Source organism: Bombus huntii, chromosome 14 (genome assembly GCF_024542735.1).
Source record: "Bombus huntii isolate Logan2020A chromosome 14, iyBomHunt1.1, whole genome shotgun sequence".
Classification (NCBI taxonomy): Eukaryota; Metazoa; Arthropoda; class Insecta; order Hymenoptera; family Apidae; genus Bombus; species Bombus huntii.
In genome coordinates, this window is record NC_066251.1 from 4780979 (window position 1) to 4806390 (window position 25412).

General features: G+C 38.2%; 3 protein-coding genes and 1 long non-coding RNA gene across 11 annotated transcripts; 2 read left to right on the forward strand and 2 right to left on the reverse strand.

The window, feature by feature from the left end:
• Positions 1-395: 395 nt before the first annotated feature.
• On the reverse strand, positions 396-10174 carry LOC126873470 (uncharacterized). 5 transcript variants are annotated; one of them, XR_007692415.1, is made up of 7 exons: positions 6590-10174; positions 6271-6297; positions 3051-3172; positions 2490-2729; positions 2159-2395; positions 1100-1716; positions 396-960 (listed from the first exon to the last, which is right to left on the reverse strand). XR_007692415.1 is itself a non-coding variant. In XM_050634338.1 (7 exons), exons 1-7 carry the CDS (start codon positions 8077-8079, stop codon positions 1622-1624), a joined length of 2130 nt encoding a protein of 709 aa, XP_050490295.1. In that variant the 5' UTR covers positions 8080-10174; the 3' UTR covers positions 396-1621. The 5 variants fall into 5 exon arrangements, 4 of the variants coding, with proteins under 4 accessions (XP_050490295.1, XP_050490294.1, XP_050490292.1 ...); XM_050634338.1 differs by having other exon boundaries at positions 396-1716; positions 6590-7001; positions 7083-10174; XM_050634337.1 differs by having other exon boundaries at positions 396-1716; positions 2163-2395.
• On the forward strand, positions 3863-10305 carry LOC126873473 (uncharacterized). The gene is made up of 3 exons (XR_007692416.1): positions 3863-5614; positions 5687-5793; positions 10168-10305. It is a non-coding gene; the product is annotated as an uncharacterized LOC126873473 (long non-coding RNA).
• A 7279-nt stretch (positions 10306-17584) lies between these two features.
• LOC126873530 (solute carrier family 28 member 3-like) lies at positions 17585-22901 on the forward strand. Of its 3 annotated transcripts, XM_050634498.1 has the most exons (12): positions 18659-19264; positions 19532-19594; positions 19854-20016; positions 20083-20242; positions 20336-20501; positions 21113-21307; positions 21377-21538; positions 21608-21701; positions 21764-21923; positions 22003-22171; positions 22242-22581; positions 22644-22901. In XM_050634498.1, the coding sequence occupies exons 1-12, from the start codon at positions 19235-19237 to the stop codon at positions 22670-22672; spliced, it is 1731 nt and encodes a 576-aa protein (XP_050490455.1). In that variant the 5' UTR covers positions 18659-19234; the 3' UTR covers positions 22673-22901. The 3 variants fall into 3 exon arrangements, with proteins under 3 accessions (XP_050490457.1, XP_050490455.1, XP_050490456.1); XM_050634500.1 differs by lacking the exons at positions 18659-19264; positions 19532-19594 and adding an exon at positions 17585-18012; XM_050634499.1 differs by lacking the exon at positions 19532-19594 and having other exon boundaries at positions 18661-19264.
• On the reverse strand, positions 22821-24750 carry LOC126873531 (ceramide-1-phosphate transfer protein). Of its 2 annotated transcripts, XM_050634502.1 has the most exons (5): positions 24552-24750; positions 24090-24308; positions 23622-23830; positions 23373-23548; positions 22821-23300 (listed from the first exon to the last, which is right to left on the reverse strand). In XM_050634502.1, the coding sequence occupies exons 2-5, from the start codon at positions 24215-24217 to the stop codon at positions 23178-23180; spliced, it is 636 nt and encodes a 211-aa protein (XP_050490459.1). In that variant the 5' UTR covers positions 24218-24308; positions 24552-24750; the 3' UTR covers positions 22821-23177. The 2 variants fall into 2 exon arrangements, with proteins under 2 accessions (XP_050490459.1, XP_050490458.1); XM_050634501.1 differs by lacking the exon at positions 24552-24750 and having other exon boundaries at positions 24090-24456.
• Positions 24751-25412: the final 662 nt, after the last annotated feature.

The window sequence follows — 25412 nt, forward strand, 5'->3', positions numbered from 1 at the left end:
ACAATTTATTTTGTTCAATAAGGAGTAATACACCAAAATATAAAACTAGATTAAAAGACAAATTTATGCTGAGATATAAATGAAAGTAAAAACAATTTGAGATATAATAGATATAATATAAGGATAATACATATGCTTGACAGTGAATTAATAAAATAGTATTTTCAGTAAACAACTTATACAGATTAACATAAAGTTAATACTTTCTTTAAATAAAGAAATAAGCTAATACACAAAGTTTAGTTTAGACACTGGAACATTATATAATTTCAAAAAGCTCTATTTCTTAAAAAATACCTTTTTTCATTAAAAAGAAAATATAAAACAGCTAAAAGACAATCCATCATATAAAAGGTAGGAGTCAAACTTAAAATGTGTTCAGTATAAAGGCATCATAAAATTCGACATCAAACCATTTATTTTTAAACAACTAGGCAATTAAATATACATTATGTACAGGAATTATGTAGGATTTTTGAGAACGTGTTGTCTTCTTTGTTAAACAACAACAGCATATAATAGTAAGTAACATAATCTTTCAGATGGGCCATTACAACATAGTGAAGTACTTAGTGCTTGTACCAAACTGTAATATTCTATATGGTCCCACCTAAAGTGTAGTAATAGAAATTCAGCACGGATTTGCACTGCTTAATTAACGTAAAACATAAATATCTATGTCTAAGCTCTTACATTTGGTTGCATCAGTCGTGGGCATGACATGTATATGCGCGTATTACTTTGCACATACATGTGCAACGTGTACATGCATACATGTCAAGAGAGTAACCTATTCGATAATCTAACATGATCTAATCTAATTTAATATTAATCAATCTACTGATTCGATTTCACTGGTATGTACATCATTAAATCATACTAAAATTTAACTCTAATATTATTCATAAAATAACGGGTATTTCGATGTTTTTCTCGTAGAAGCCACGGTCTGTACGCATACTACAAGAAATGATAAAAAACAATAAAATACAGCTTACCACTACTGCACTTAAATAACACGGCATTCCATCTTTAAGTTAACATCTTGTTTAAATTAAAAAGCAGTCTATAAAAAAACTTTTACTGGGATTATACTCACTCTCTCACCAGTTCGCCACTAATGCAATTTTCGCGCGTTTTTTTACTTCGTTACTGCTACGAAACTAATTACAGCGGTGACGGCGCATTTGTCTGCGTTTTGTATTGCGCGCGCTTAGAACGATAAAAAAAAACCCAGAATGTCGTCAATATGATTTTTGTATAAAAAATATTAAATTTTGTTTTATTATATTAATGAATTTAACGCATTCACTTATGCAAGAATAATTGCATATGCATTGCATAGCAATGGAAAAATTGGTTTTTCCATTTTCTTAACGAATTTATAAAGTATGTAGTTATGATCGATAATCGATACAAACACGTCGCAGCTTAATGACGACTATTCTTTCTACAAAAGTGTATTTCACACTTATTGTTGGTATGTGTTTGAATCGAGCAACAGTTCAAGGATTATGTTCTATGGTCTTCGTAAAAATGATCCTTGTTTTTTCCAAGGATAAAGTGCAACGTGAATGATTGTCTATTTTCTCACAGCATGTAAGTGTTTTTCTTTTCCACTCTAATGCCTGCAGTTGACGTACGTCTCCGTTTTTCCATTTACGATGCGAACGTAACGAGTACAGGCTCGTACGAAGAGTGCAGGTACTCGCTGGTCTGTAGAAAAAGAAGGCACTGTTGTAAATATGTTTTATAATAGGTAATGCCATTAATTATACTAAGACTAAATCTTTAAAGCTATCTCTCAAAATATTTAAATAACTACTCCAAGTAAATTATGCGGTACAAATATTTTTGCTGTTACATTATGAAAAATGTAGCTATCTATGAAATAAAAATTTAGTCTCAATATGATGGAACTGGCTGCGCGCCAGCGTGAAATCACGACAAAAACCACACAGCATCGCCAATACAGCAAAACTCGCAAACTATTAATCGCGATAGTCAACAATCGCGACTGTTTGAATCATTTAACTTATTCAAATGATCTAAGGCATCCAAGTCTGTTATGGCACACGATGTTAAGTGTCACGCAGGTATGCAAGCAGGCAATCGAAATTGTCACATCGGAGTTAGTATTGTTAGAGCACACACTCACATGCCTTCTGATCTGAATCCTGATCCGCGCAAGACGGTTGTTGAATATATAGAGCCGGTTTCAGCGGCCTGCCATCTTGATCTTCAACTTGTATTACCAGCCCATGGTTACTTCCGTTTCCATGAGAATTCCGTTGGTTAAGTCTCCAGAATCGAAGGCTTTGTCTCACATCCAATGCCAAATGGGTACCTCTGGATGTGAGAGGAGTCACAACCGAATCCATCAGGCGTTTCTTCGCTGTTAATACAAATTTTTATTCAGTTAATATTATCATTCGCTGTTAATAATACATTTTTATTCAATTAATGTTATAGATCAATCCACAACTTACATCGATGCCTCTTCAAAGTTTTCGTGTAATAGTAGACCGATATCCTGATCTTCTTCTCGTCTTCCTCCTCCTCGTCGAACGTGCTTTCTGAAGAAGATGTCGTGTTTTCTTGTGGTAATTTGAATATTCTTAATTTAGCGGCGACCACGTGATCGCTGGAAGTCAAATTCAATTGAAAGTGCATATTCATAGAGAATGAGTCCGTCCAGGCATCTTGATCCGTGTTCCGAGGAATTTGACCTGGTGAAAGAGAACGATACATATTTTATACCAGAAAAATATTTAGAGTATTAACGAGATATTAGTCTATTAATTAGAAAGCTCGTCGGATATAATAATTTCTTTATTTATGGATCCCCTATTCTTTGATGCATTATTTCATTTATTTATAGATTCTCTATTGTTTAATACGTTATTTCGTTTTTATTAAAAATAAGTTGTATCGCATTTATATTTTCGGACCCTGAAAACTTAACTGAAATTGATTTATCTATATTAAATTTTTAATCCGCGATTACACATAGTTAAGAAATATTGCTGTTAACAAGTTAAGTAACTTACAGGTCGGTGAAAACATGGTGAGTCGTTCGCGTTGAACTTGGTTGGCATCGGTGCTGAGGTTGAATCTTCCGGTGAGAGCCAGAACCCGCGTCTTGATGTCCTCGATGGCTTTTTCACCCTGGCTGCACACAGAAACAAAGGTTTATAAACCGATATAAACTAGCAATAAAAAGTAAACTGGAAAATAAGAAATCACAGCAGCCGACAAATTCTCAATATAAATACTCGAATAAAACAATAAAAAAGGAGAGTTTGCAATTTAAATCTATTAGTAGATAGAAACTGAAGTTTTAGATTGAATCGAGGATAGAAATTGATAGTTAGAGAGTAAAGTGAAATAAAAGAATCAGAAATATTCGAAGAATTCCGTGCCTGATGATGACGACGTAAAAATTTTCACTTGGAGATACGTGTAAGCTTTCCGGGCAGCAAGGCAGACTAATGGATGGTGGTCAGTGACCTATAGGGCCCATAGTGTGGGTCACAGATATTTATTATACGTTCTAGACATTGACTAGACAGCCGACACGAGCACTCGTATATACCTCATTCGTCTCGTCTAGCAGGGAAGTGTTAATGCATTTGTATTATATCTCGAATTTTAATATCTCCTATTAAATGAATTTTTACTTTCGAATGTTTCATCGAACAGAGAACAATCTCATAATCTGAGCTTACGATAACGATAAATACTAATTAACTACTAATTAAACTTACAGAAGAGAAGACTTTCAAGTCTATCTATGTAGAACTTGCATCGACCATCAGGTGAGATTACGGGATTGCATAATGGAAGCTCTAAGTCATTAAACCCGGCAGGAAAAAAGGAGGAGCGTCTTTTCTCTACGTCACTGGCAAGGATTGCTTCACTGGACGCCCACTTGGACCTTTAAGCGCAGCCAATCGCGCGTCAACGACCTCGTTGTTGCTCGACAAACAACCAGAAGTGGTTTTCCTAAACAATCGACTGGTCAGGTTACGGGAATGGTGACCACGTGCGGTTAGACGTCCATGAGAAAATGTGAAAAAAATAGATTTCTTTTTTACGAGTTTCAACTTGTCCCACTTTTTTTTGTATAGGAACCCCTTTAGGGAAGCGGAGAACTAGAAGGATGAGAGTATTCGGACGAAATCTCGCCACGAAATCTTGACGGGTTGTATTCCATTCTAGACATGCTCCTTAATCTAGCCACGTCCAAGTCACGCATTCTACAGCGTCTCGTTGCGTACGTGTCACGTCTGTCTGCCGTCTGGGAAAGGGAAGGACTCGGGTGTCTGGAGGCCGTTGCATCATGAGAATGAATCCAGTGATCCTTCCCGAGTACCGTATTAAGAAAATTGGCTACGTTACGCCGGTTTTGTAACAGCCTTCGGACGAACACGAAGTAGCGTCGGCACGTGGAAATCTAGTCAAGAAGATTTCTTCAATTTCTTCAAGGATCTTTCATTTTTATCATTATGAAGAATTTATTGTATAGTTGGACAGGTCTTCGATCAACCAGGCGAATATTGTATTACAGAATAATCTTTAAAATATTATAAAAAGTATCATAACTTTTAGGAGAAAAAACTTGGAAGCTGTTCTGGATGAAAAAAATTAACGCGAGATGATTGGTAGGTGGCGGAGGTCAGAAGGCTGAAGAAAATGTTAGATCCCGAAACGGTGAACGACGACCTGATTAACGACGTCAAAAAATGCACGTTGCATCGTCTGGCGGTGAGGTGGGGAGCCACTGACGAAAACTTCCTCCTCGCTCTCCGTTGCGCATCTCGCATCATCTTTGTCGGCATAGGAAGAGAGACGCATAGACAAGGTCAGCGCATTAAATTAAAATGTATTACATAACCTCATAAGAGAGCAGTCCTAACTGCAGTCTGACTAGACACCCGGTGATTATGAGGGTGCTCAACTTAAGGCTGCTGCGTCGTTGCGATCTAACTCACGTCCGCTTTACTATAGACATTGTAAGAAATAAATTAATCCGTCTGATACTATAGAACCACTTTACATCAGCCTCTCCCCTTGATCTGCGTCCCTAATCCACGTTGTTACCGTTGAGTAACACGTATAATTCTTTAGATGAAGTAACTGCGATTACTCTGTTCCTTTTCCTTCGACTGAAACCAGGCTAACCTTTGAAATCGAGCAAGAGGATTCTAGTATCGGTGGATTGTCCAGATCACCCTGTAGAGTCCCGAGGAAGAAGCGGAACGACGGGTACACCGGAGGACTCTCAGCAGGCTACGCCAGTGCCGACACGAATGCATTTACGCGTCTAGACTTAATAAAATAAAAGAAACGCCTTCGCACCAGAGGCCAAGGTGGTGGAGGAGAAGGAGGGCGATTTAAAAACATAGCTAGGGACCACGGCGGAATTTCCACAGCGCGTCCTTCCTGGCTTGCTTTTCGTTCCCGCGTCTGTCTTTCTCGACCACTCTGGTCGATAAATCATTTTTCGCTGGCACCAGAAATCTCTAAACGATATTATGAATCACTAATTTTATCACGAAATCTTGACATAATCATTTTAAAATAGTTTACGTTCGTAACTGGATTTGTTCAGGTATAAAATTTTGTCAATACTCTTCTAAAAAATTTGAACGATCTTTAATTAATTTTTGAATTTTTTGTTTAGAAAAATATCAGCGAGGAAAAGGGAGGCGAAGCGGTTGAAGAAGCGGACGCTGGTCAGCCCGAGGCGTAGAAATTCAGTGGCGCTTCGTGGTTCTTCGTTTCATCACGGTATTTTTACGGGCCATCGAGATATTTTTACGTGGCGGGGGCAATGATTCGTCGAGAACGCCTTTGTCGTCAAGTATTCGCGAGCACAGGTCTGGGTTACGTCGTTGGAAAACCGTTTGCCTTTTTCTTTCATTACGATAATTAAAGAGAAGATTGCCGATTTGGTTTCAAGGGAAAGAGTAAGAAGGGAAGAATGCGTGTTACCTTTTCATGCAGACACAACATACCTCTGTGGAGAATAGATCTCCTGTTGTTATCGCAATAAATCGTATCTCATGCAATACGAGCAATGAGATAATCGTGATGAGAGAGAATGTATTTTTAGATTATGCAAGCCAAGCCAGAAGGAAGGCAGCCGGTCGGCCGGGGGAGCAAAACAAAAAGAGTTCGACAGAATTTATCTGTCCATCTTGCTCGGTAAACCGAGTCCCTTACCCAAAAAGCATCAGATCATAGTGCCATCAGGGTGAAGCTTACCTGTCGAAGCTTGAGGTTAGGTTTCCTCTAAAAGACACAAAAAGCACATTGTATAGATTTTTTTATTAGACATATTTGCAAAGCGAGACACACGATAAACAACATTTAATGTGAAAAATGAATGAGACAAAGAGGAACATAATGAATGAAAAAAATATCGAGCCATCTACGATTATTGAAATTTATAATCTTCCCCCATGAATCGAATCTGTACTGAATTAATTACATAGAAATATATCTTAATTATCAAGAGCATAGTGAACTGAAGCATAGATTAGGAAAACGTCGAATCATAAAACACATTGATTAGCTCACTTACCCTCGTCGATGAGCAATGGCTAGTTGCAGGTAGGACGACAAATTGGCTAAGGGAAGGCTGCCGGCGGATACGTTATTGTTGGCCATGAAGAGCTTGACAGAATCAGGAGTGTCGTTTAGATACCCCAACGTATCATTTTCGTTATCCTCCGGATTCCAATTTAGTCGGGAATCGTGAGTAGAGTCTTCATAGTCAGATGTCTCATTATCCTCGGTATTCTCGAAACCAAGGGAATCCACGAATTCAGGGATAACTCTGTAAACGTCATCCTCGACCCATTCGAGTCCTTCGTATTCACTGATCCTTTTATTCTCACTAAGTTTCTCTACACTTTTTGAAACTTCTATTTTATCAGTAGAATTGGTAACATGAACGACGGTATCTGTACCATTTTTGTCCTCCGAAATTTTATCTGAAATGGTACTCTTGGTGGTACTGACGCCACTCGATGTTGAAAGTGTGGTTGCTATAGGATCATTGTTTAGATAGTTACCCTTTATGTTGGTGCTGCTCAATTGATAAACCAAAGGCACAGTAGTAGCAGTAGTTGAAGAGAGCGGTGACGATGTGGATGCATGAAAGGAATTGCCAGTATTCCTCGAAGTTGTATGTCTCATCATCGAAACGTGATGTTTAGGCATTCTAAGATGATTTTTGTTACTTTCCTCGGAACCTGAGCTGGAATCGAACTCAGAGTCATCGTATCGGATCTTAAAGACCACGTGAGGCTCCATAGCTCTGTCAAAGTCACGATGAAGATTATTTGCGACATCCTGCTCCTTGGAAGCTTTGGTAGCTTCTTCGTAGTCGACAACCGTGGGTTCTGACCAGGATTGCTGAAATTCTAAGTTGGAGGGTAAGTTCTCGTAATCGAGGATCGCCTGTCGATTATACGCCTCAAAGTCGAAATCTTTGTAAGAAGGTGACCTATCCACGTGACGATTCTTTTTACCTTCTCGTTTAACGTTTTCAAAATCAGGTTTCTTCGAAGACGAACGGTCCATGGAATTTTTATTCCAATTTCTACTTTTCTTTTCTCCATCTCCGTACAACACCTTCGACCAAGATTTCATATTTTCCTTTTTCCTCAGTTCTTCGTCTTTCTTCTTGTTCAGCTCCCTCTCACGAATCGCCAGAACTTCCTCTAGACTGTAATTTAGGCTTTTTAATAGCAACATGTCACCCGTGCTGAGATCGCCAGTGATTATTTTTAGGATAGCTTTCTCCAGCATCTTCTCCAGCCTCCTCTCGCTGAAGGGAACGGTGCCTTTAGCTTCTTCGCCCCTCAGACTCCTGCTCTTGTCGCCCTCGGAGAGCACCACGTTCTCGTTGTCACTGGCCGCGTACCTTTTCACGTGGTCCATCAGATCTCCCTTCTTCTTGTCGTCCGCGTGCACACTGCGGTGATGATGGTGGCCCGAGACACTGTTTGCAATCGAGACGACCAACAACAACACGAAGAACCCAGAGAATTCCATGACGACCACCATCAAACTCTTCTTCTCAGACTGAGAAATTCTCACTTGTTTTGTCCCTTTCTCTCTGTCAGGATCGTACGAAGGCAGAAAATGCCACCACTTCGTTCATTGATACGGTAATGTAGCCACTGTTATCGTTCAATGGAGTCTTTCATTTTTATCGCGCGAGGGAATTCACAACCCCCGAAAGGTAAGCAATCGTCGTGACGAGGTAGGTTCGCTGAAAACCGCGTGGTTCTTCTCGTCGTAGCGAGTGACCCAGAGAACGGATCGACAAACGTTGACGGAAGACGCTGGCTGTGTATCCGCGTTACGAAGAAGTGTTAAATAAACTGGTCCGTGATACTCTGTGGCGGGTGATCGCGGACTAGTCTAATCGCATCAGGAAGCCGCGGTATATATGTAAGTAGGAAAGATTCGTAGCATACGTGTGCACGGGCTGAGCAGTAAGTCTCAACTGAGCCGAGCTGGTCTGCTCACGGACATAATTCTGTCTACTCACTAATTCCGAGACAAGCACGAAGCCGCGAGAGGAGACGCGCCGGTGTTACTACGATCACTCGCTTTTTTCTTCTTCTCCTTCGTCTCCTTTCTCTTTCTCTTCGTGCGTCTGTTCCTCTCGCTCCACCCGCCGCGCGCGTGTGGTAATCCCTTTCCCTCGCTCGCCCAAATCCCGCGGTCGACTGCCTTTTCTCGATCTCCGTGACGCTTTATCGCGCTCGCATCTTCTTCTTCTTCTTCGTCTGCTCGATTTTTCCCTTTTTCCAACGATTCTTATCTCTCCTGTTCGCCCCTTTGTCTTTTCGAAATGTCAAAATAGGTATCTCACAGACCCACTTTTTGGCAATGGCGATGTTCTATTCGATAAGATGCAGACCAATGCTACTTGGAATAATTCTTCGCCAGATGCAGACGAGGGATTCAGGATCAGTATATCATGACAAATCTAGGAACGTGAATTCGCCCCATGTGACATTTTCGGAAGAATTTTCGTCCGATGAAACGATTTGTTCGTGGTGTGGGAAGAGAAGGGAGACGTTTTCACGTGTTCGAGAGGAACGCGGACTGGCGTGACGAAGGGGCTCGCGGGAGAAAAGAAGGAAACGAAAAACGGTGGCTCGGAGGCGAGAAGAAATGAACGAGAAGGCACCTTGTATTCGGTTGCTTGTTTCAGGGGCAGCCACGTACGACTTTATAGGGTGTCTCCCTCTCCACCGTCTAGACGAATCCCAAGATATGATCTTTGAATCATAATGTATCGCTTTTAATAAATGCAGCCTCCGCGTGCGTGCGTGAAAATACGTGGCAAAGCACGTCGACGACGGGGCCCAAAAAGAAGAACGGGAACGAGGAAAGGGGGAAAAAACAAGCGCAGACTGAGAGAGACCGGGAGAGACAGAGCGGGACGAAAAATAAACCCGTGCTCGTGATCGAATCGGTCGCCGGGATCCGTGTGAAAATCCATAAATTTGGCTGCAAACGAGAAAGATTAGAAAGGTCGTGAATCTTTTGTTTTTTTTCGACGGACGACGTAAATTGTGGTGACGCGACCGAATCTGAAAATTAGGTTAAAGGATTCGGTTCTTTGAACCTGTCTGCTGTGACTGTCTCTCTGCTGGACAGACATCGGCCAGGCGACCGTCTGCTTTCTGAAATAAATCATTTGTGATATGTTATAGTGCGCCAGGGCGAGATTTATCGGAAATGGTTCGCGTCTAAAATTCTTCATAACAGTCGTTCGTATCTATTCTCAGCCTAGGTAGGGTTAACTAACACCATATTTCTGAATAAGAATGATAGAACGATAAAGAAGTTGCTGAAAGTTAAGATTTTACATTCTATTTTGTATCTTAGATTATGCTCGGTTATCCTTGTAACAAGTTGAAGGTATGTTGCAACAGTAGAAATGTATCTTTTAACAAGAATGCTAGAATAATATAGAATAAATTTTCATGCTAAATCTTTCTCAGAATTAAGATAAATTTAGATTCTATTCTGTATCTTAGGTTATCCTCGGTTATCCCTCGGTTTGTCTAAAGCGAGTTGAAGATGTGTTGCAACAAGAAAGCCTCTTTATTAATGATTGATTTCTCTTGGCAGGTAGCCATCGTCCAGGATAAACTTTGCTAGACTACACCTCCTCCTCCTTCTTCTCCTACACACCTTCACATCAGAAGATGCCTGGAAAATTCTGAATCAAATTTTCGTTGAACGCATCGTGCGTTCGGACCAGTCTACCAAAAGGGTAAATTTAGCCGGGTGTATGCGATCTTTCTGGAATCGAATGAATATGTGGCAGCGGCAGGATCACCTCGATCGTAAACAAATGGACGGGGTCACGAAAAGAGAAAGAAAATGCGAGGGATACTTTATTCACCCCCGGAGCTACAGCGAGCGACTGTGTTGACCGATGCGTTTGGATCACGGGTGCATATAATCGCAGGTCGCTGCGCACACGCAGACACGTGCACGCATTTAAATGTACAAAAAGAGGGAGGCCACATGATACTGACGGACAACAGAGAAGTTAGATGGCAGACGTCGGGTGAAAGAGAGAGAGAATGCAATTTGATCCGGCGAAGAGAGACAAGTCGAATCGTCGAATCTCTCCGACGCGACGATGCAATACAGTCACGTCTGACGTCACCTCCGAATCCTCCGTCGCGATTCGGACGTACGGACAGACAATCTGGCGTCTAGACGTACCAAAATAAATAACGCGGGGCCTTGCCTCGCCATCAAACTGTTGTTTGCAATCGTAACACTTATCTGTCGGCCTTGTCAGGCCCCTCGCGTCGCGGATAGGGATGAGGAATAGAGCGGAACCCTTTCGGAACCGGCCCGTGGACACCCCGTGTCGTATTAATCTGGATCGTTCGATTAACATCCTAGGAGACATTCATTCGTGACTGGGTGCTTTTTGAAATCAGTAGAAATTTCAGTTCAGCGAGTTTGTAAAAGAGTGATGAATTTGGGGTAGCTTAAGTTCTTAGGAAAGTTTACCATTCAGGAAGCATCAAATGTAATTAAACTTGCTGCGTTCTTTTAGTCATTTTAGACCCAATCGTGTTTTCTTATTTTTAATAAATTTCTTAACCATTTCAATCTAAATGCGTATGAGTTTTAGTCACTTGTTTTAGCCTAGTTCTAAACTTACTCTAAAATAAATATGTATATACTTTATGAAAGATATATATATATATATGTATATTATATTCTCAACTTCATTTTCATATTTTTGTGATAAGAGAATATAATCATCTTTGCTTAATCGATAGAAAGTTTGTAGATTAGGAGGTTACACTTCAGGAAATTATGGAAAAGTATGAACTATCTCTTAGATATCTTCTTGTTTGATAAAACAAAAGTAAGATTAAGATATAAAAATACGATTCGCAGTACAATTATCAGAATCTATTTCTGCGCAATTCGCGTAATCCTTGTAACTTATATATTCTTACGCCAGCTCGGCGGAATCATCGATTGTTCGATTGACGCAGAAAAACATTGATAATAGTAGCCGGGTTGTGCGCTAGACAAAATGTGATGTAGGTTCGATGACTTTCTCCACGAACCCAAACTCTGTTAAGATTTCGACCAGTTGCCAGATTCTCTTGATACGTCAAACGACTGTTCAGATTTCCTTGATATCCTGATGTAAAACGACTGGTCGCAATTCGGGGAAAAACTATGGACGTGTTTGCGTCGCCCACGTTTGTCGAATTATTTCTCCGATTGGAATTGAAACGTGCGAAAATAACAGTGAGAGAGAAATGTTAAGTGTGATACAGCTCGGTCAAGGGTGAAAAGGCAGCGCGAGAACACGTAGACAAGAAGGAAAAAATGGAAATGCTGCAATTTACATGACTCGGATACATCTCTCTTCCTCTGACACCTTCACGAAGGCAGACAACTATCGAGATAAGGAATATACCTGGAATCCGGTAAGAAAGGGAGATTCGGTCTCGCCTGCTCGATCCTCGGGCTTCGTGGAAGCGAAATTTGAATTTCGAATTGTATTGCGCAATCGCACCCACGCATAGGTGCACTCGTTCCGCCGCCTCGCCATCGCACGTGGAATCTTATGAAATCGAAAACATCGGTGTCCCGTCCACCCTTTTTGTAATATTCCAGTATTTTTATTAGACGAAAGTAAAATATTCAACTTGAACGATCACGCTCCTAGACGATTCTCGATCATAGATTTCACAAGTACCGTTACATCATGCATAATTACAGTGACTGACAAAAGTATTGGGACACTTAACACAGAAAATTTTGACGAATGTATTACGCGCGTTAGATGAAACTTTTTGGAGTTTCATTAACATCGTAATCAGAGTCGACTGTCGCGATTATATTGGCACAGTTTGATTGCAATTTGAAAATGTATATAAAAGTTTATTGTCACAGTTTATTCGTTGTATTTGAGAACAGTCAATTATTTCCTGCTGATCGTTGATCATTGAATATATGGTATTAGATTCATTAAATTCAAACCTCGAATAAATGACATTTCATTTTTACCAACCAAATGATTAACAGTTGACTGTTCAAACGCTTTGATAATATTTTGCAAAACACGTGCTTGTAATAAATATATTGTAACTTGTACATTTTTTCAGAACGGTTTCAAACTTTATCCAATATAATAATGTGTCTGATTGCAATGTTAATGAAACTTCAAAATGTTTTATACAATACGCGTAATAAATTAGTCATGTATTATTGAGCAGTAGTAGACCTTTTGGATTTTTGCATTTTTCAAACATTTCCCTCTTTTTTAAAGGAAATATTATTTATTATTGCCGTCCGTCATTATCGATCTTCTTGTCCCGATCGATAAATTTAATATAAAAAGCAGCATTTCGTATTAGATGGTAATTTATAGGATGCAGTCTGGTTAGTCGGAGATCAGAGATAAAATAAATTCGCTGTCAGAGCACAAATTGTTCCTACCCGTCGATTCAACGCGTGTCCAGCGCGGAGATTAATTTCCAGCGGCTACCAAGCTTTCGGAAGATGATCGCCAGTCCAGATAACAGAACATAGGAACTGACGCAGAGATGATAAAGGGCGGAATCCGACTCTTCCCGCCTCGGGAGAAAAGTCGCGTGCTGCGACGAAAGACGACGGATCGGATTCGTCGCATTCCGGCGAGACGTGCCCGAGACCACGAAGAGAGGAACATGAGTATTCCAATTTTAATGCGTACTTGTATTTCCCTTCTCTCATCCCGTATCAAACGTTATCGATACTTTTTAATAATGCAGGAATAATTCAAGAATCGAATTAAAAATGCATTGCCAGTGTCGAGAAGGGATTTAAATCGATGCAATTCCTGAAGAGTATCGAGGAATATCAATGAGGCCAATCATTCACCACTAATTTGAAGTCACAAGACACGAATATTCCAATTAAAAATGCATTACAATCGCCACACGGCGTTATTTAAATCGGAGTCGTCGATGATAAATCGCTCAGGATTTCGTCGAAACGATCGTCGCAACGAAACTTGTTCCTGGCTCTGTCGTTGGCATTTCGGGGATTCTTCTTTTTTAAATGTTCCAGCAGAATCGCGCGAAATAAGAGGAACAGGAAGATGCCTCGGAAGAATCTTCAATTTTCTTCGGTTCTCATCTTCTAGGACTGGCTGGCCATCTGGTTTACTGTTTCCATCGTGGCCAGCAACTACGCATTTCCGCGCGTTAAATTCCTCTGTGGGAATCACACTGTTCACTTGGATCAGATACGATACGTTCGGCTGAACCAGATCCATGTACCAGAATCCGGCGAGTCTCCGATCGTAGTGCAGTCAACGTTGTTTTTTATCTTCCGGCATCGCATTCCCAGACTCTCTGTATCTTTTCAATTTGTTACGTTCAGCGACTTTCGAATCTTTAATTAAGGTTGTGTTTTCATAAATCGTTTTCTACAAACGCACAAAAAGGAAAGATGACAAAGATAAATACGATATTATTATCAATTTAATACGAATGAATAAGTGAACCTAATTTTGAGCTGGCCGATATTAAATGAAATTATTCCAATACTTTCGTGCGCCACAGTATGATCTCCAACTGGAATCGTTAATGCGTTATTTTAATTAAGAGGGACAATTTTTTGCGACCCTTACGAGAATTGATTGTCGATACGCTGCTTTATCCTCGTACTTATCTCTTTCATAAATTTTGATGAATTACCATGAATGAAAATAATTTAGAAAATGAGAGAACATTGAAAACATCTTCGTACAGTCGCTTCTTCTTTTTAGAAATTCTAATTATTATACATCGTTATGCTCATAATGCATTGTTTAGAAACATCCAAATTCGATTAAAATTGTAATATGGTTCATCGATGACAACTGTGTTCCACGAAATTTTTGTTTAACCTACTAAGGAATAAGCTAACGACAGCATAGTTAGAGGACAGGATTGGTGAATTTTCGCACTGGAGGTTCCTTAGAGACGATTTTTCGATCCGGGAGGCAACGTGATGCCGCGACGTGCTGCACCGCGCTGATGTTGAGAAGCATGTGTAACGCCGATGTTTATCCACAAGTTATGCTCTTCGGATTTCGCTATTCTCAACGGGCTTGGCCCCGTGCCAGGGACCTAAAACTGGCTTGCTTAACTTCTACTACGTAGAACAGGAAAATAGAGGAGGTGTGTAGAATTATCAAGGCCGTAGACAGTTCGGCGAAGCGGATAGCTCCGAAAAATGCAAATTGCGCCTGAGTGGCGGGAACGTACGTCAATCGTTCGTTTGACGCAGCCATTTATCTTGAAATAATTTCGGTCTACTCGTTTTCTCTATTCTTAGAAAGAACATTCTCGGGGATTTATCGAACGATTAAGGAAAAACTAATGGTTGAGGGAAATTCTTAGTTCGTCCTGAATCCGATCTCTATTCTTATTTTAAACAGTAATTTAATTATGTCTGTAGTAACTCGCACCTCCTTTCTCTAAAATACCTACGAACTGATTTGTTTTTCTTAGCTGAAATTTAGCATCTTCTCATTTTTCAAGATATGTTGAAATATTTGAAGCTCCATGCGTTTTGCACCTTTAAGGAACGTCAGAAGGTATACAGGTTCGATATTTTTAATCGAACGAAGAAAAACAAAGATGGTATAAAACTTTCGTTTTCTTCAATGTCGATATAGTAGATGGGGCATTTTAGTTAAGAAGGGCAATGATCTTCTTTTGCTTAACAAGGGGTTGCAAACTTTACAAATATCTCATCAATTTGTTATTGACGTTTCGCTTCATCCCTCGTGTTTCTTGAATTTTTACTTTCCCTTCGAATTTCTTTTCTCCGAGTAGATTGTCAAGGGCGTGCATTGAACATCATAAAATTTTATTCAAATAAAAATGTCCTTCAAAAAATAAATGGCTTAAAAATGACTCAGATACCAGGAGAATGACCTAACAGAATGGACGTACGTTGTTTGTTTGATCGATGAAACGATCGATCAAGAAGAAACTCTTCTTGTAGACGTTGATCAAGGACTGTTTATCTCTGTTTTTTAACTTCCACTTCTTACGACGCATCGCAGTCGCTGTATAAGCACTGTCTACCTAGACCTAGACTGTCTAGGAAATCAAGTTCTTCGCAGTTAGGGTGTCAGATAGCGCATGAAAAACATGCGGGCCTGGTTTCCTACAAAAATTTGTACGTGACTCGTGTTCCTGTCTCGTCTCCCGTCACGTCTCGGATAGATAAGAGGCGACTCATCTTCCTGATCCACATCGTCTTAATCTTTGCTCCGCCGAATTAATTTGTTAATCACTTCCTATAATCGTGAAATTAAAAATTCGCGAAAACAAATCAGTTTCAGGTAGTTTGATTTTAATTCTTCCAAAGTATGTTAGTACGATATATATATATATATATATATATAATTTAATTATTCATAAGCATGATACAATTTATTTTATATAGAGATGAAACAATGTGCACCATTTTGCGCGATTAGACTAATTAAACTAGAACTACTGATCTTTACCATGCATCCAAAGTATGTTAAATATAGCTAATTAGAACTAAATAAATAAGTACATATACGTAGTCATGTTTCTGCTTCGATGAAAGTAAAAATTAAATTACAATAATTTTCAATAATTAGGAAAAGAAAAAATTTGATACCAATCATTTTAATTGGTAGTTCTAGTGTTAACAAATAGCCGTGATTAACAGATCACTTAGATCTTGAGTAATTGGATTTTTTTGTCAACGAAGGGCTTTCTTTAGCATATTCCTGTCTTCTTGCGAATCGATCTGAAATCGCATCTGAAATCAATTCTGAAGGTTTTCGAAGTTATATTATTCGTGAACCGATCTTTTTTTTTTTTTGGAAAGACCTTCGATCGGTCCACGTGCGCTTAAGAAATCCGCCTCTCCCATTATTCGGGTACGCGGACAAATAAGCCTCGTTATATAATTTGATCGAAATCTCAGGCAAAGAAAAAAGGGACGATTGAAATCGATGGCATTCCGACTTACGCTCCAGGCGACACATTCATCGTAACCTTTCCCTAAATAAATGGGTGAAAGCTTCAACGTGCAGGAGTGACTAATTATCTAGTGGCAACATACTCGCAATCCTCTCGGAGGTCGCCGATAAAGCGTTTGTTTGCGCGAGTGAATATTTAACGCGCTGAAGTTCCGTAATACCCGTGTTTTTCAAATTTTACATAGATTAGTGAGCAATTAAAGGAACAATATTATTCTTAGAAGGTATTTGCAAATTACTTTTGTAATTTTCCACAATTACATAATACTTTAATTTTAGTATTAGAAGCTATGTAAAAAATATATGAAGATCACAGGAGAAAATATAATATTCTTCTTGTTGAATTTCTAATCCCAATATCGCCTTCTGGTTAAATAGAAGAATTTTAATACGACATAATTGAAAACTGATAGAAGTTGCTGCGTACAAGGATGTAAGTCTTTTCAAAATAATTGATAATTATAATCATTATCATTATTAACACAAACGATATTTCAATATTACGGAGAGCAATGTTTTTAAAGTTTATGAGGAAGACGCATATTTCAGCTCCGTGATCAAATACAAAGGTAGAAAATCATTGAAATTACGAAAAATGCATCATTGTAAATCTGTAAAATTTCTATTTAAAAATTACGAATTGATAACTTTATAAACTCTGATAATTCTAAAGTTAATATAGGATTTTAAGATGTTTCTCAGAAATTCGCTATTGTCCAACGATCTCATTACCTTGTACCATCAAAGAACGCAAAATCTCAAGAACGATTCTTGAAATCGACGTAACTCGCAGTGAATTCCCCTAATTCCTTCTCAATTATTCGCGCGTCCGTCATTAGGTGATTACGGCGAAGGTGATTTCCTTTTTCAAGGTATACGCCGTACGATTAACGCAATACTTCTCGCGCACGATAATTATTTTTATCGTCTAGGAAGCGCGTCTCGCAATTTCCTCCCGGTCAGTCATTACACGGAATGTCGTAGAATCGTCATGATCCTCGTGATTCTCGCCTGAAATCTGAATTGCGAGCAGATATCGTCGATTACGAGCACGGTTTTCCGGTTTGCTGGTGCACGCGGAGGCCGCCAACGACTTGTGCGTGGCTAAACACGGCGGAAGAATTTTGATGGACCACGCAAGAGAAAGTATCGACAGCCGTCGCGACGTTCACCCTGTTAAATTGCGTTTCGCGTCCGCCTTCACCCACGATCCGTTACAACGACGCGTCGTCACGTGACCGACAGCTACGTACCAGACTCGTGTGAAAAAGAGCCAGGAATTTTTTTCGACCTGTCGCCGATACAATTGCCCTGTCTCCTCGAAATTCACGGGTTCTTTTCGAATTCAGGGCTCGTAGGGCTCGCTGGATGAACGAGGCATTCGAATCGACTCCTCAGGATTGTCGCCCTTTTCTGTTATTGCGCAGGTAATTTTCGAACCACCGAAAATTCGTGGCTGTCGGAAGAAATTCGCCTCAAGGTATTCTCTCGTTTAGGTAATTTTCGAGCCATCGAGAGGGAATTCATAGTCTGTCGAATTAACAGACTACTGAAAACTCGTATCCATTAAAAAAAATTCAAGTTGAAAGAAATCTATTTCAAAATACTTGCATATAGCGGTGGCCATCTGTGTACGTAAGACCGCTTCGTAATTTTACAAAATAAAAAAGATTAACGTTTTCTACAGATCACTTTTCACAGATCAAACTCGATGGTAATAGTATCGTGTGGCTCTATAGCGTAATTTTATTTTATTTTTGAATCTATTACGGTTAAAAATGAAAAATAAAAATGATTCAAAAATTGCTTCGGCTACAATGATGGACTATGTATCGGTAGTCAATTTTAACAAGCATGTATAATATATAACATATAACGTAACAACATGTACGATAAGCGTGATACTCCATTGTCTTATCGCGCTGCAGGTGGAAATCTACAATAATTAGCGCGCTTAACCCGTGTCCCCTACGCGACACGAGGCCGATCGTATGAAACGAGGTCAATTGTAAAATCTTGTACTCGAAATTCATTGTTTCCCCTACTATCCATTGATGGTAATGATTAATAGTCATATCATCTTCAGTGGTACAAGAGGCTTATCTGAGTGCACGCGTCCGAAGATATCGATGCCGTAGCATTTCTGATCCGTCGAGCGTTAGTATAGTAGAATTCTTTTCTTTGCCCAAGACGGATCGTGACTAAGAACTTTTGCTTACTTAACGTTCTATAATTTTACATTCAATTATTATTAAATTTGTGCGTTACGTATCGTAAAGGCTGTGATCGAATACGTGATATAATTTGATCGGTATAATTAGTGTTGATAAAAAGAACAGTTTACTCTTCTTTTTCTTATATATATATTTTTTTTCTTTTTTGTGTTTGGGTAAAAGTTATTTTTTGAAAATTAAACCATGTTTTGTGCGAAATTCGGCAATTAGTGGACTTACTCTTATCAGAGTTATCTGGTATCGAAATAAGCAATTATTGTACCACTTATCAGTTGCTCGTACGAGTAAGGTAACCCTGCTTCTGCAGAAATAATTGCCTTTTTTTCTCGATCACAATGCGTTAGTTATCTTTATGCCAGTTAGTTAGTTAGTAACAAACTGCGCCTGACAAAGAGAGCACATTTCTGTTGGAAATATGTCTGGGACCCTAAATCCCGGGTTTGAGGTATTTTATATTTAGTTTATTCTGTTCAATCATTTCGAGTATTTCAGATATTTTATACTTCATTTCTTCTATACAATTTCCTATTATTCTCTATAATTTTTTCCCTAAAAATATTTCCTCTTACTTTAATTAGTTAATTTCTGAAAAGTATTATCGTAAAACATTATTTCCGTATTATATAAAATATTCTATTGCGTCGAGATTTCAACTGAGAGTGATTAGTATTCCTCAAGCGATTATTTTTAGCAAGTTTCTCCGTTTTTACAGAGTAACGAGTTTAACACATTCGAGATTGAACATCTGACAAGCGAGGAAATGACAAGAAACGTGGTATGCGGCGCGCTTGTGTCTCTTCGTTTGTAATGACAATGATAAAAGATTGTTAAAAGAATGCTATTGTTCAGTGAGATAAATTATTACATAAAAGTTTCGTCAAGTATTTATCAATGATAGTCATGTTTCTCGTTATCTAGAGTACTAGCGAAAACTGTGCAGAATTTTTTATATTCATATTTAGCGCAATATTATTTTCGTTATCACTTTGACTATAAAATAGACTTATATTTTCAACTTCTGTTTCCTTTTTCAGGAAATGGCAGAAAATTCATCTGGTTATTTGCGTGCAGGACACGATGCCTTGAACAATTTTTATTCAAAACATCAGCTACTGTTCAAGTGTCTGTATTTGATTATAGTAAATGCTGTGGTAGTAATTTATCTTGTTTCTGCCACATTATACTGGAAAAAAAACAGTGAGTAATCACGATTCTGAAAATTCGATTATTTCGTTATTTTTATTTAATCCAGACTTTTATCAGATGACGAGAATTACTTCAATTGGTGCGATGGTTACGGACTGCTAATCATCTTATTAGCGATCACTTATGGCGGACTTTTTTATCATTACTTAGGGCACTTAATTCTCAGATATTGTTGCCGACCATTCAACAACGTCGTCAAAAATCTCAACAAAACAAGGTAAAAATCTACTCGATTTAATAAATGCATGATCGGCCATGTTATCAATGATTCAATTGATTATACCGAATGTTTCATTTCTATTTTTGGTAGATATGGAAGCATTATTATTCAGACGGTACTTTATGCCTGTTTCTTAATTGGAATCATAGTATTTCTCATTATTGACACTGCTAATTCGAGGGAGAGATTAAGGAGTGGACTTGGGATCATTATATTGCTCGCTATCGGATACATATTCTCAAAACATCCTGGTCGCGTGAGTAAATCGCATGTCAGATATTACAAAATTACAATTTAATACACACACTATCAATTCGATATACTACCGAAATTTTTCATCAAATTTTATTTTACCTTCACTCTGAGTAAATTATCGAACGGATATCTTGAGATATAATGACGAGCGTATAAATAGGATACTTATTTCTAAATTCAATGAGTTGTATTATGGAAGTTCCATTTTTATTTTTTCCCTGTAATGTAGGATTTAAAAGTACGCTTTTCATATTCTAAAGCGCTTTAAATATAGAACGGCTTTTTATCTTAAATAATGACAATATTGTAATGGTGTAGATATGTATTTAAAGAATATGTAAATGTGTAACCATACATAGAATGCACATGAAATGCAAAACGTACGAAACATTCCAAGTAAAGTATTTATTATAGTATCTGATAGGTGAAACAAATTTTTATTTAGCTTCCGATTCTTTATTTGTATTCATAAAGGTATGAATTTGCACAGAACCCTTCCCATTTATATGCTCGCCGCTATTAAAACAAACGCTTAACATTACATGTTCTATTTTACATAAAAATCGGAAAAGTTTGACCAAGAATTGATATTTATTATCTTTACAAATTCAGGTCAAATGGAGGCCAGTTTTGTCTGGATTGATTCTACAATTTCTCTTTGGTCTCTTCTTAATTCGATGGCCCTTGGGTCGATCTATTTTCCAATGCCTCGCTAACAAAGTAGAGGGGTTCTTGAACTTCGCCAAGAGCGGTGCAAGCTTCATTTACTCCGACAAATTAGTCACCGATGGTGTCTTCGCTTTCAGCGTCAGTGAATTCCCTCTTTTAGCCCACAAAATAAATTATCCTCGCTAACTAAAATACTTTATATTTCAGGTGCTGCCTGTGATCTTTTACTTCAGCTTCTTCATCCAGATTTTCTACTATTTAGGTACCATGCAATGGTTCATTTTCAATTTAGGTAGAATACTACAGAGTGTCGTGGGAACTTCGATTTGCGAATCAGTAACATGTGCTGGAAACATTTTTCTTGGAATGGTATGAAGGTAGACCGGTATTTTTTTTTTTTTTTTTTTTTGGATATTGTGACTGTATATTTATTTTCAGACGGAATCACCGTTAATGATCAAACCTTATTTGAACAAACTGACTACCTCGGAATTGCACACCATTATGTGTTCGGGTTTTGCCACGGTGTCAGGTGACTAAACAAAATGTTCGATTATTTTCCTTTATCGAGAAGATGCTAATTATAATTTTTAGGAACCGTTTTCGCCGCGTACATAAAGTTTGGTGCAAATCCTGCTCATCTGATAACCTCCACTTTGATGGCAGCACCAGGAACTCTCTGTTACTCCAAGTTATTTTACCCGGAAACCGAAAAGGTCATAGTCACTTCTCATAATGTTAAATTGGAAAAATCGTGAGTTTCTTTGCAATATAGCGTACTACGGTGATAGTACTTCAACGAAATGTTATTTATCATAGAAAATTTGTTTTAGGAAGGACTCTAGTTTAGTCGATGCTGCGAGCAAAGGAGCTGTGGCAGCGATTCCTCTGATTTTAGGCATAATCGCTAACATCGTCGCGTTCGTGTCCTTTATGGCGTTGGTCAACTCTCTGCTCTCTTGGATAGGGTCATTGGTTGGTTACGAAGAATTGAGCTTGGAAGTGAGGAAACATTAAAATACTCAGAATAATTTCATTCTTTCTGTTTTGTTGAAAGGTCATTCTTTTCTAGTTGATCCTATCGAAAGTATTCATGCCACTTAGTTGGATCATGGGAGTGCCCTGGGATCAATGTGACGACGTGGCTACTCTCATAGGTCTGAAGACTGTGGTTAACGAGTTTGTGGCCTACGAAACTCTAGGAAAGTATAAGGAACAAGGTCGAATTTTTGGTAGAACCGAGGCCATAGCTACTTTTGCGATTTGTGGATTTGCGAATCCTAGCTCAGTGGGAATCACCATGAGCATGATGAATTCTCTAGCTCCTGATAAGAAGGAAGCTGTGGCCAATGCTGTCATGAGAGCATTCGTGGGTGGCAGCATTATCTGTTTCATCACTGCCAGCATTGCTGGTAAGATTTGGAAGATCATTTTCCAGTTAAGATTTTCTCTACTGACGAACTTTCATTTTCAGGAATGCTGATATCCGATGACTATTACTAACAATGAGTGATCATATTGCCATGGACCGTGACTGACAGTCTAGTGATCACCACAATATCTATTGATTACCCAATTATCAGAAAACGCCATTGGTTTACCGTTTTGTAAAATATTATTGTAAATAGGTAGGTCAATAAGGAAGACTTAGTTTCCTCGACAGACTTAACTGATATTATTGCACAATATTATATTATAACATAAATATTAAAATCGACAAATAACTCCCGGCGGCTACATCGAGTTCTTTAAATCACTCTAAGTAAGTTTTGAAAAAAGTACGAGTAACATGGAAATCTAAGCTAGTGCATTTTGTACATTTTCGGTGATCATAAATGCGATCGTGTATAATAATAAGTAAAGAAATATCACAAAAGACATCGATATAGGTGCTATTCAATGTATGGGATTGGCAATGTATCACATCTTGGATGTGGAATGTTTGTGTTGTGTACTTTCTCGAACAACAAGAAGTGGGTGCAATATTATACGTATCCTAAATGCATTTTTATGGTAGACTGTGAAGTTGATGGACATCGTAGAGATTGTGTGTTCGATTGAATACATCAGTGGTTACCTCCAACATTTTTGGCAAAACATCGACGTTTCTTTGAACGTCTGTACCACAGACCTAAAAAAGAGATATGAAAAGAATGATTAAAATCCAGAATGGTCTATTATTTTTATATAAAAACATAAATACCTTTCTGAATAATAATTCTCTGGTAGGCATTGTATACATGGCAACCACCGCTGCCTTTCTGACTACCCATGGATGGTGCTTAGCTAATGTTTTATTGTAAGCATCCTGGCAACAGCTGGATGTCTTATCACTGTCCGACAATTCTCCTAATTGTCTTAAAAACTCTCTAATAAAATCTACAAATTCAGAAGATATTAGTGAATAGAACACAATACATCCTTGCAGAGAAACTTTCATACATTGTAATACCTAATCCTCTATGAAGTCTCAACAGCGTACGAGCACCATTTGAGTGATCTCCTTTGTCCAGAATCTTGTTTTCTTTCTCATATTCTATCATAGATTTTATCGTGGTATAATTCCGGTCATCTTTGTTCATTAAATCATTCAATACCTGGATTTTTTCCTTCAAGTCAGAGGATACAAAGCCAAAAACACTGCCCATCAATTGGAAAAATCTGCAAACAAGAAATAACATTACACATATGTCATTCTCAAATGTAAACAGATGGTAAGAAGTATTTAATGACAGGAATTTGTAAATTTAGATCAATAAAAGATATTACACGAATTGTGGATATTACGCATGTCATTGACATTACGACAATAATTCAGACTTAGGAGAAAGTTATGAATGACTATTAATTAGATGCAAAGTTTACTTCCAGCTGATTATAGGTTATAGTTAATAGAAAACACAATCTCTTGCCACCTTACTTGTAAAGTTCATTGTAGGCATCCAAATAGGCTCTGAGGTCAATATCGTCGTCTTGTAAGAGCGCTCGATCAAAATGGTCGTGAACTAGTCTAAGATCGAAATACAGCAGTTCGGAGCCTTCCGCCATTTTCGCGTTTCCGTATTAGGCACAGTAAATGACGACTAAACTCATTTGCCACTTGTTACTTGCCACGCAGGTAAAATTTAAATCATCTTATCTGATCAAAGATAACATACTAATTAAACGCAGTTCTGCTTTTATGCGTTCTGTTCTTCGTGTAAACTGAGATAACGAAACAAAGATGATAAACCGGACTGTAGAAGTCAATTTTATTCTGCTGTTAGACTGGATGGTAGTTAATTATCAATGTCGATAAATTTTAGTATTTATGTATATTGAAAATTTTAGGAGATGAACTTCATTTATAAAAGTGTTATTTTGATAAACTTTATTTTCTAACCTAGTGATTATGGTATCACATTGCGCATAAATTTTAGGTTTAATCCTTCAAACCGTAGAGGAAATAACAAAATATCTTTCTTCGTATCATCGAATATGAAATTTCTTTAGTTCTATCACAACCAAAATACAAAATAGATGTGACATGTAATGATTTATTGTATACAAGATTATCGATTCCTTAAGTAGTGGTAAAAGCAGAGAGATAGAACATGAATCGTTATAGAATCAAGCACACCCTACTAGTAAATTTTGTAATTAAAATTTGAAATTAAATCTTATTGAATCATCTTTTTGACTGATACATTTCTTTGGTAACTCATACAATGAGATTTCAGAAGTACTTTAACCTTGATTATTGCTTCACTTTAACATAATTTGTTCTTTTTATATCATACCAACATATACCATAAAATATACCATTTATTGTTTTTTAGATAAGGGTAAGGAAGATAGAGAAGCGAGTTGCTCGGTAAGGTAGGAAATGTAACAAAAGTTGAACTCGTAAATGTAATTAAGTTATTAGTATTTTAATTTTAATACTCTACTATAAATTGATGGGTGTAATAATGTTGCGGTATATGAACGTAACTTGATTTTTAAATCGTTATCTATCAACACTGCAATCGGTAATTGATAAATAGTTTACCGATCGTAGTTTCTTCACAGGTTTCCAAACATCTCCAAGTGGGTCGCTGTACACTGTCCCTCTGTTTTCTCCTCTGCAATCTAATTCAACTGCAAACGAATGACCATTAAACATTTCAAACTTGCGCTACCGCATATTCATTCGCGTGAAAGCAAATGAATAGAAAACTCTGAAGGAACATGTACTTTGACAGAAAAATCTTCATCTCCCTTC

Bases quoted from the DNA above. Each gene is read 5' to 3' on its own strand.
- LOC126873470 (XM_050634335.1), bottom strand. From the start codon at position 8,079: ATGGTGGTCGTCATGGAATTCTCTGGGTTCTTCGTGTTGTTGTTGGTC. The intron at 3,173-6,270 runs GTAAGCTTCACC...TTCTGTGTGCAG, and splicing joins CTAACCTCAAGCTTCGACAG to CCAGGGTGAAAAAGCCATCG. The intron at 2,396-2,489 runs GTAAGTTGTGGA...TTGTATTAACAG, and splicing joins AACTTTGAAGAGGCATCGAT to CGAAGAAACGCCTGATGGAT.
- LOC126873530 (XM_050634498.1), top strand. From the start codon at position 19,235: ATGTCTGGGACCCTAAATCCCGGGTTTGAG. The intron at 20,017-20,082 runs GTGAGTAATCAC...GACTTTTATCAG, and splicing joins ATTATACTGGAAAAAAAACA to ATGACGAGAATTACTTCAAT. The intron at 21,702-21,763 runs GTGACTAAACAA...TATAATTTTTAG, and splicing joins GGGTTTTGCCACGGTGTCAG to GAACCGTTTTCGCCGCGTAC.
- LOC126873531 (XM_050634502.1), bottom strand. From the start codon at position 24,217: ATGGCGGAAGGCTCCGAACTGCTGTATTTCGATCTTAGACTAGTTCAC. The intron at 23,831-24,089 runs GTAAGGTGGCAA...TCTTGTTTGCAG, and splicing joins GCCTACAATGAACTTTACAA to ATTTTTCCAATTGATGGGCA. The intron at 23,301-23,372 runs GTATTTATGTTT...TCTCTTTTTTAG, and splicing joins GAGAATTATTATTCAGAAAG to GTCTGTGGTACAGACGTTCA.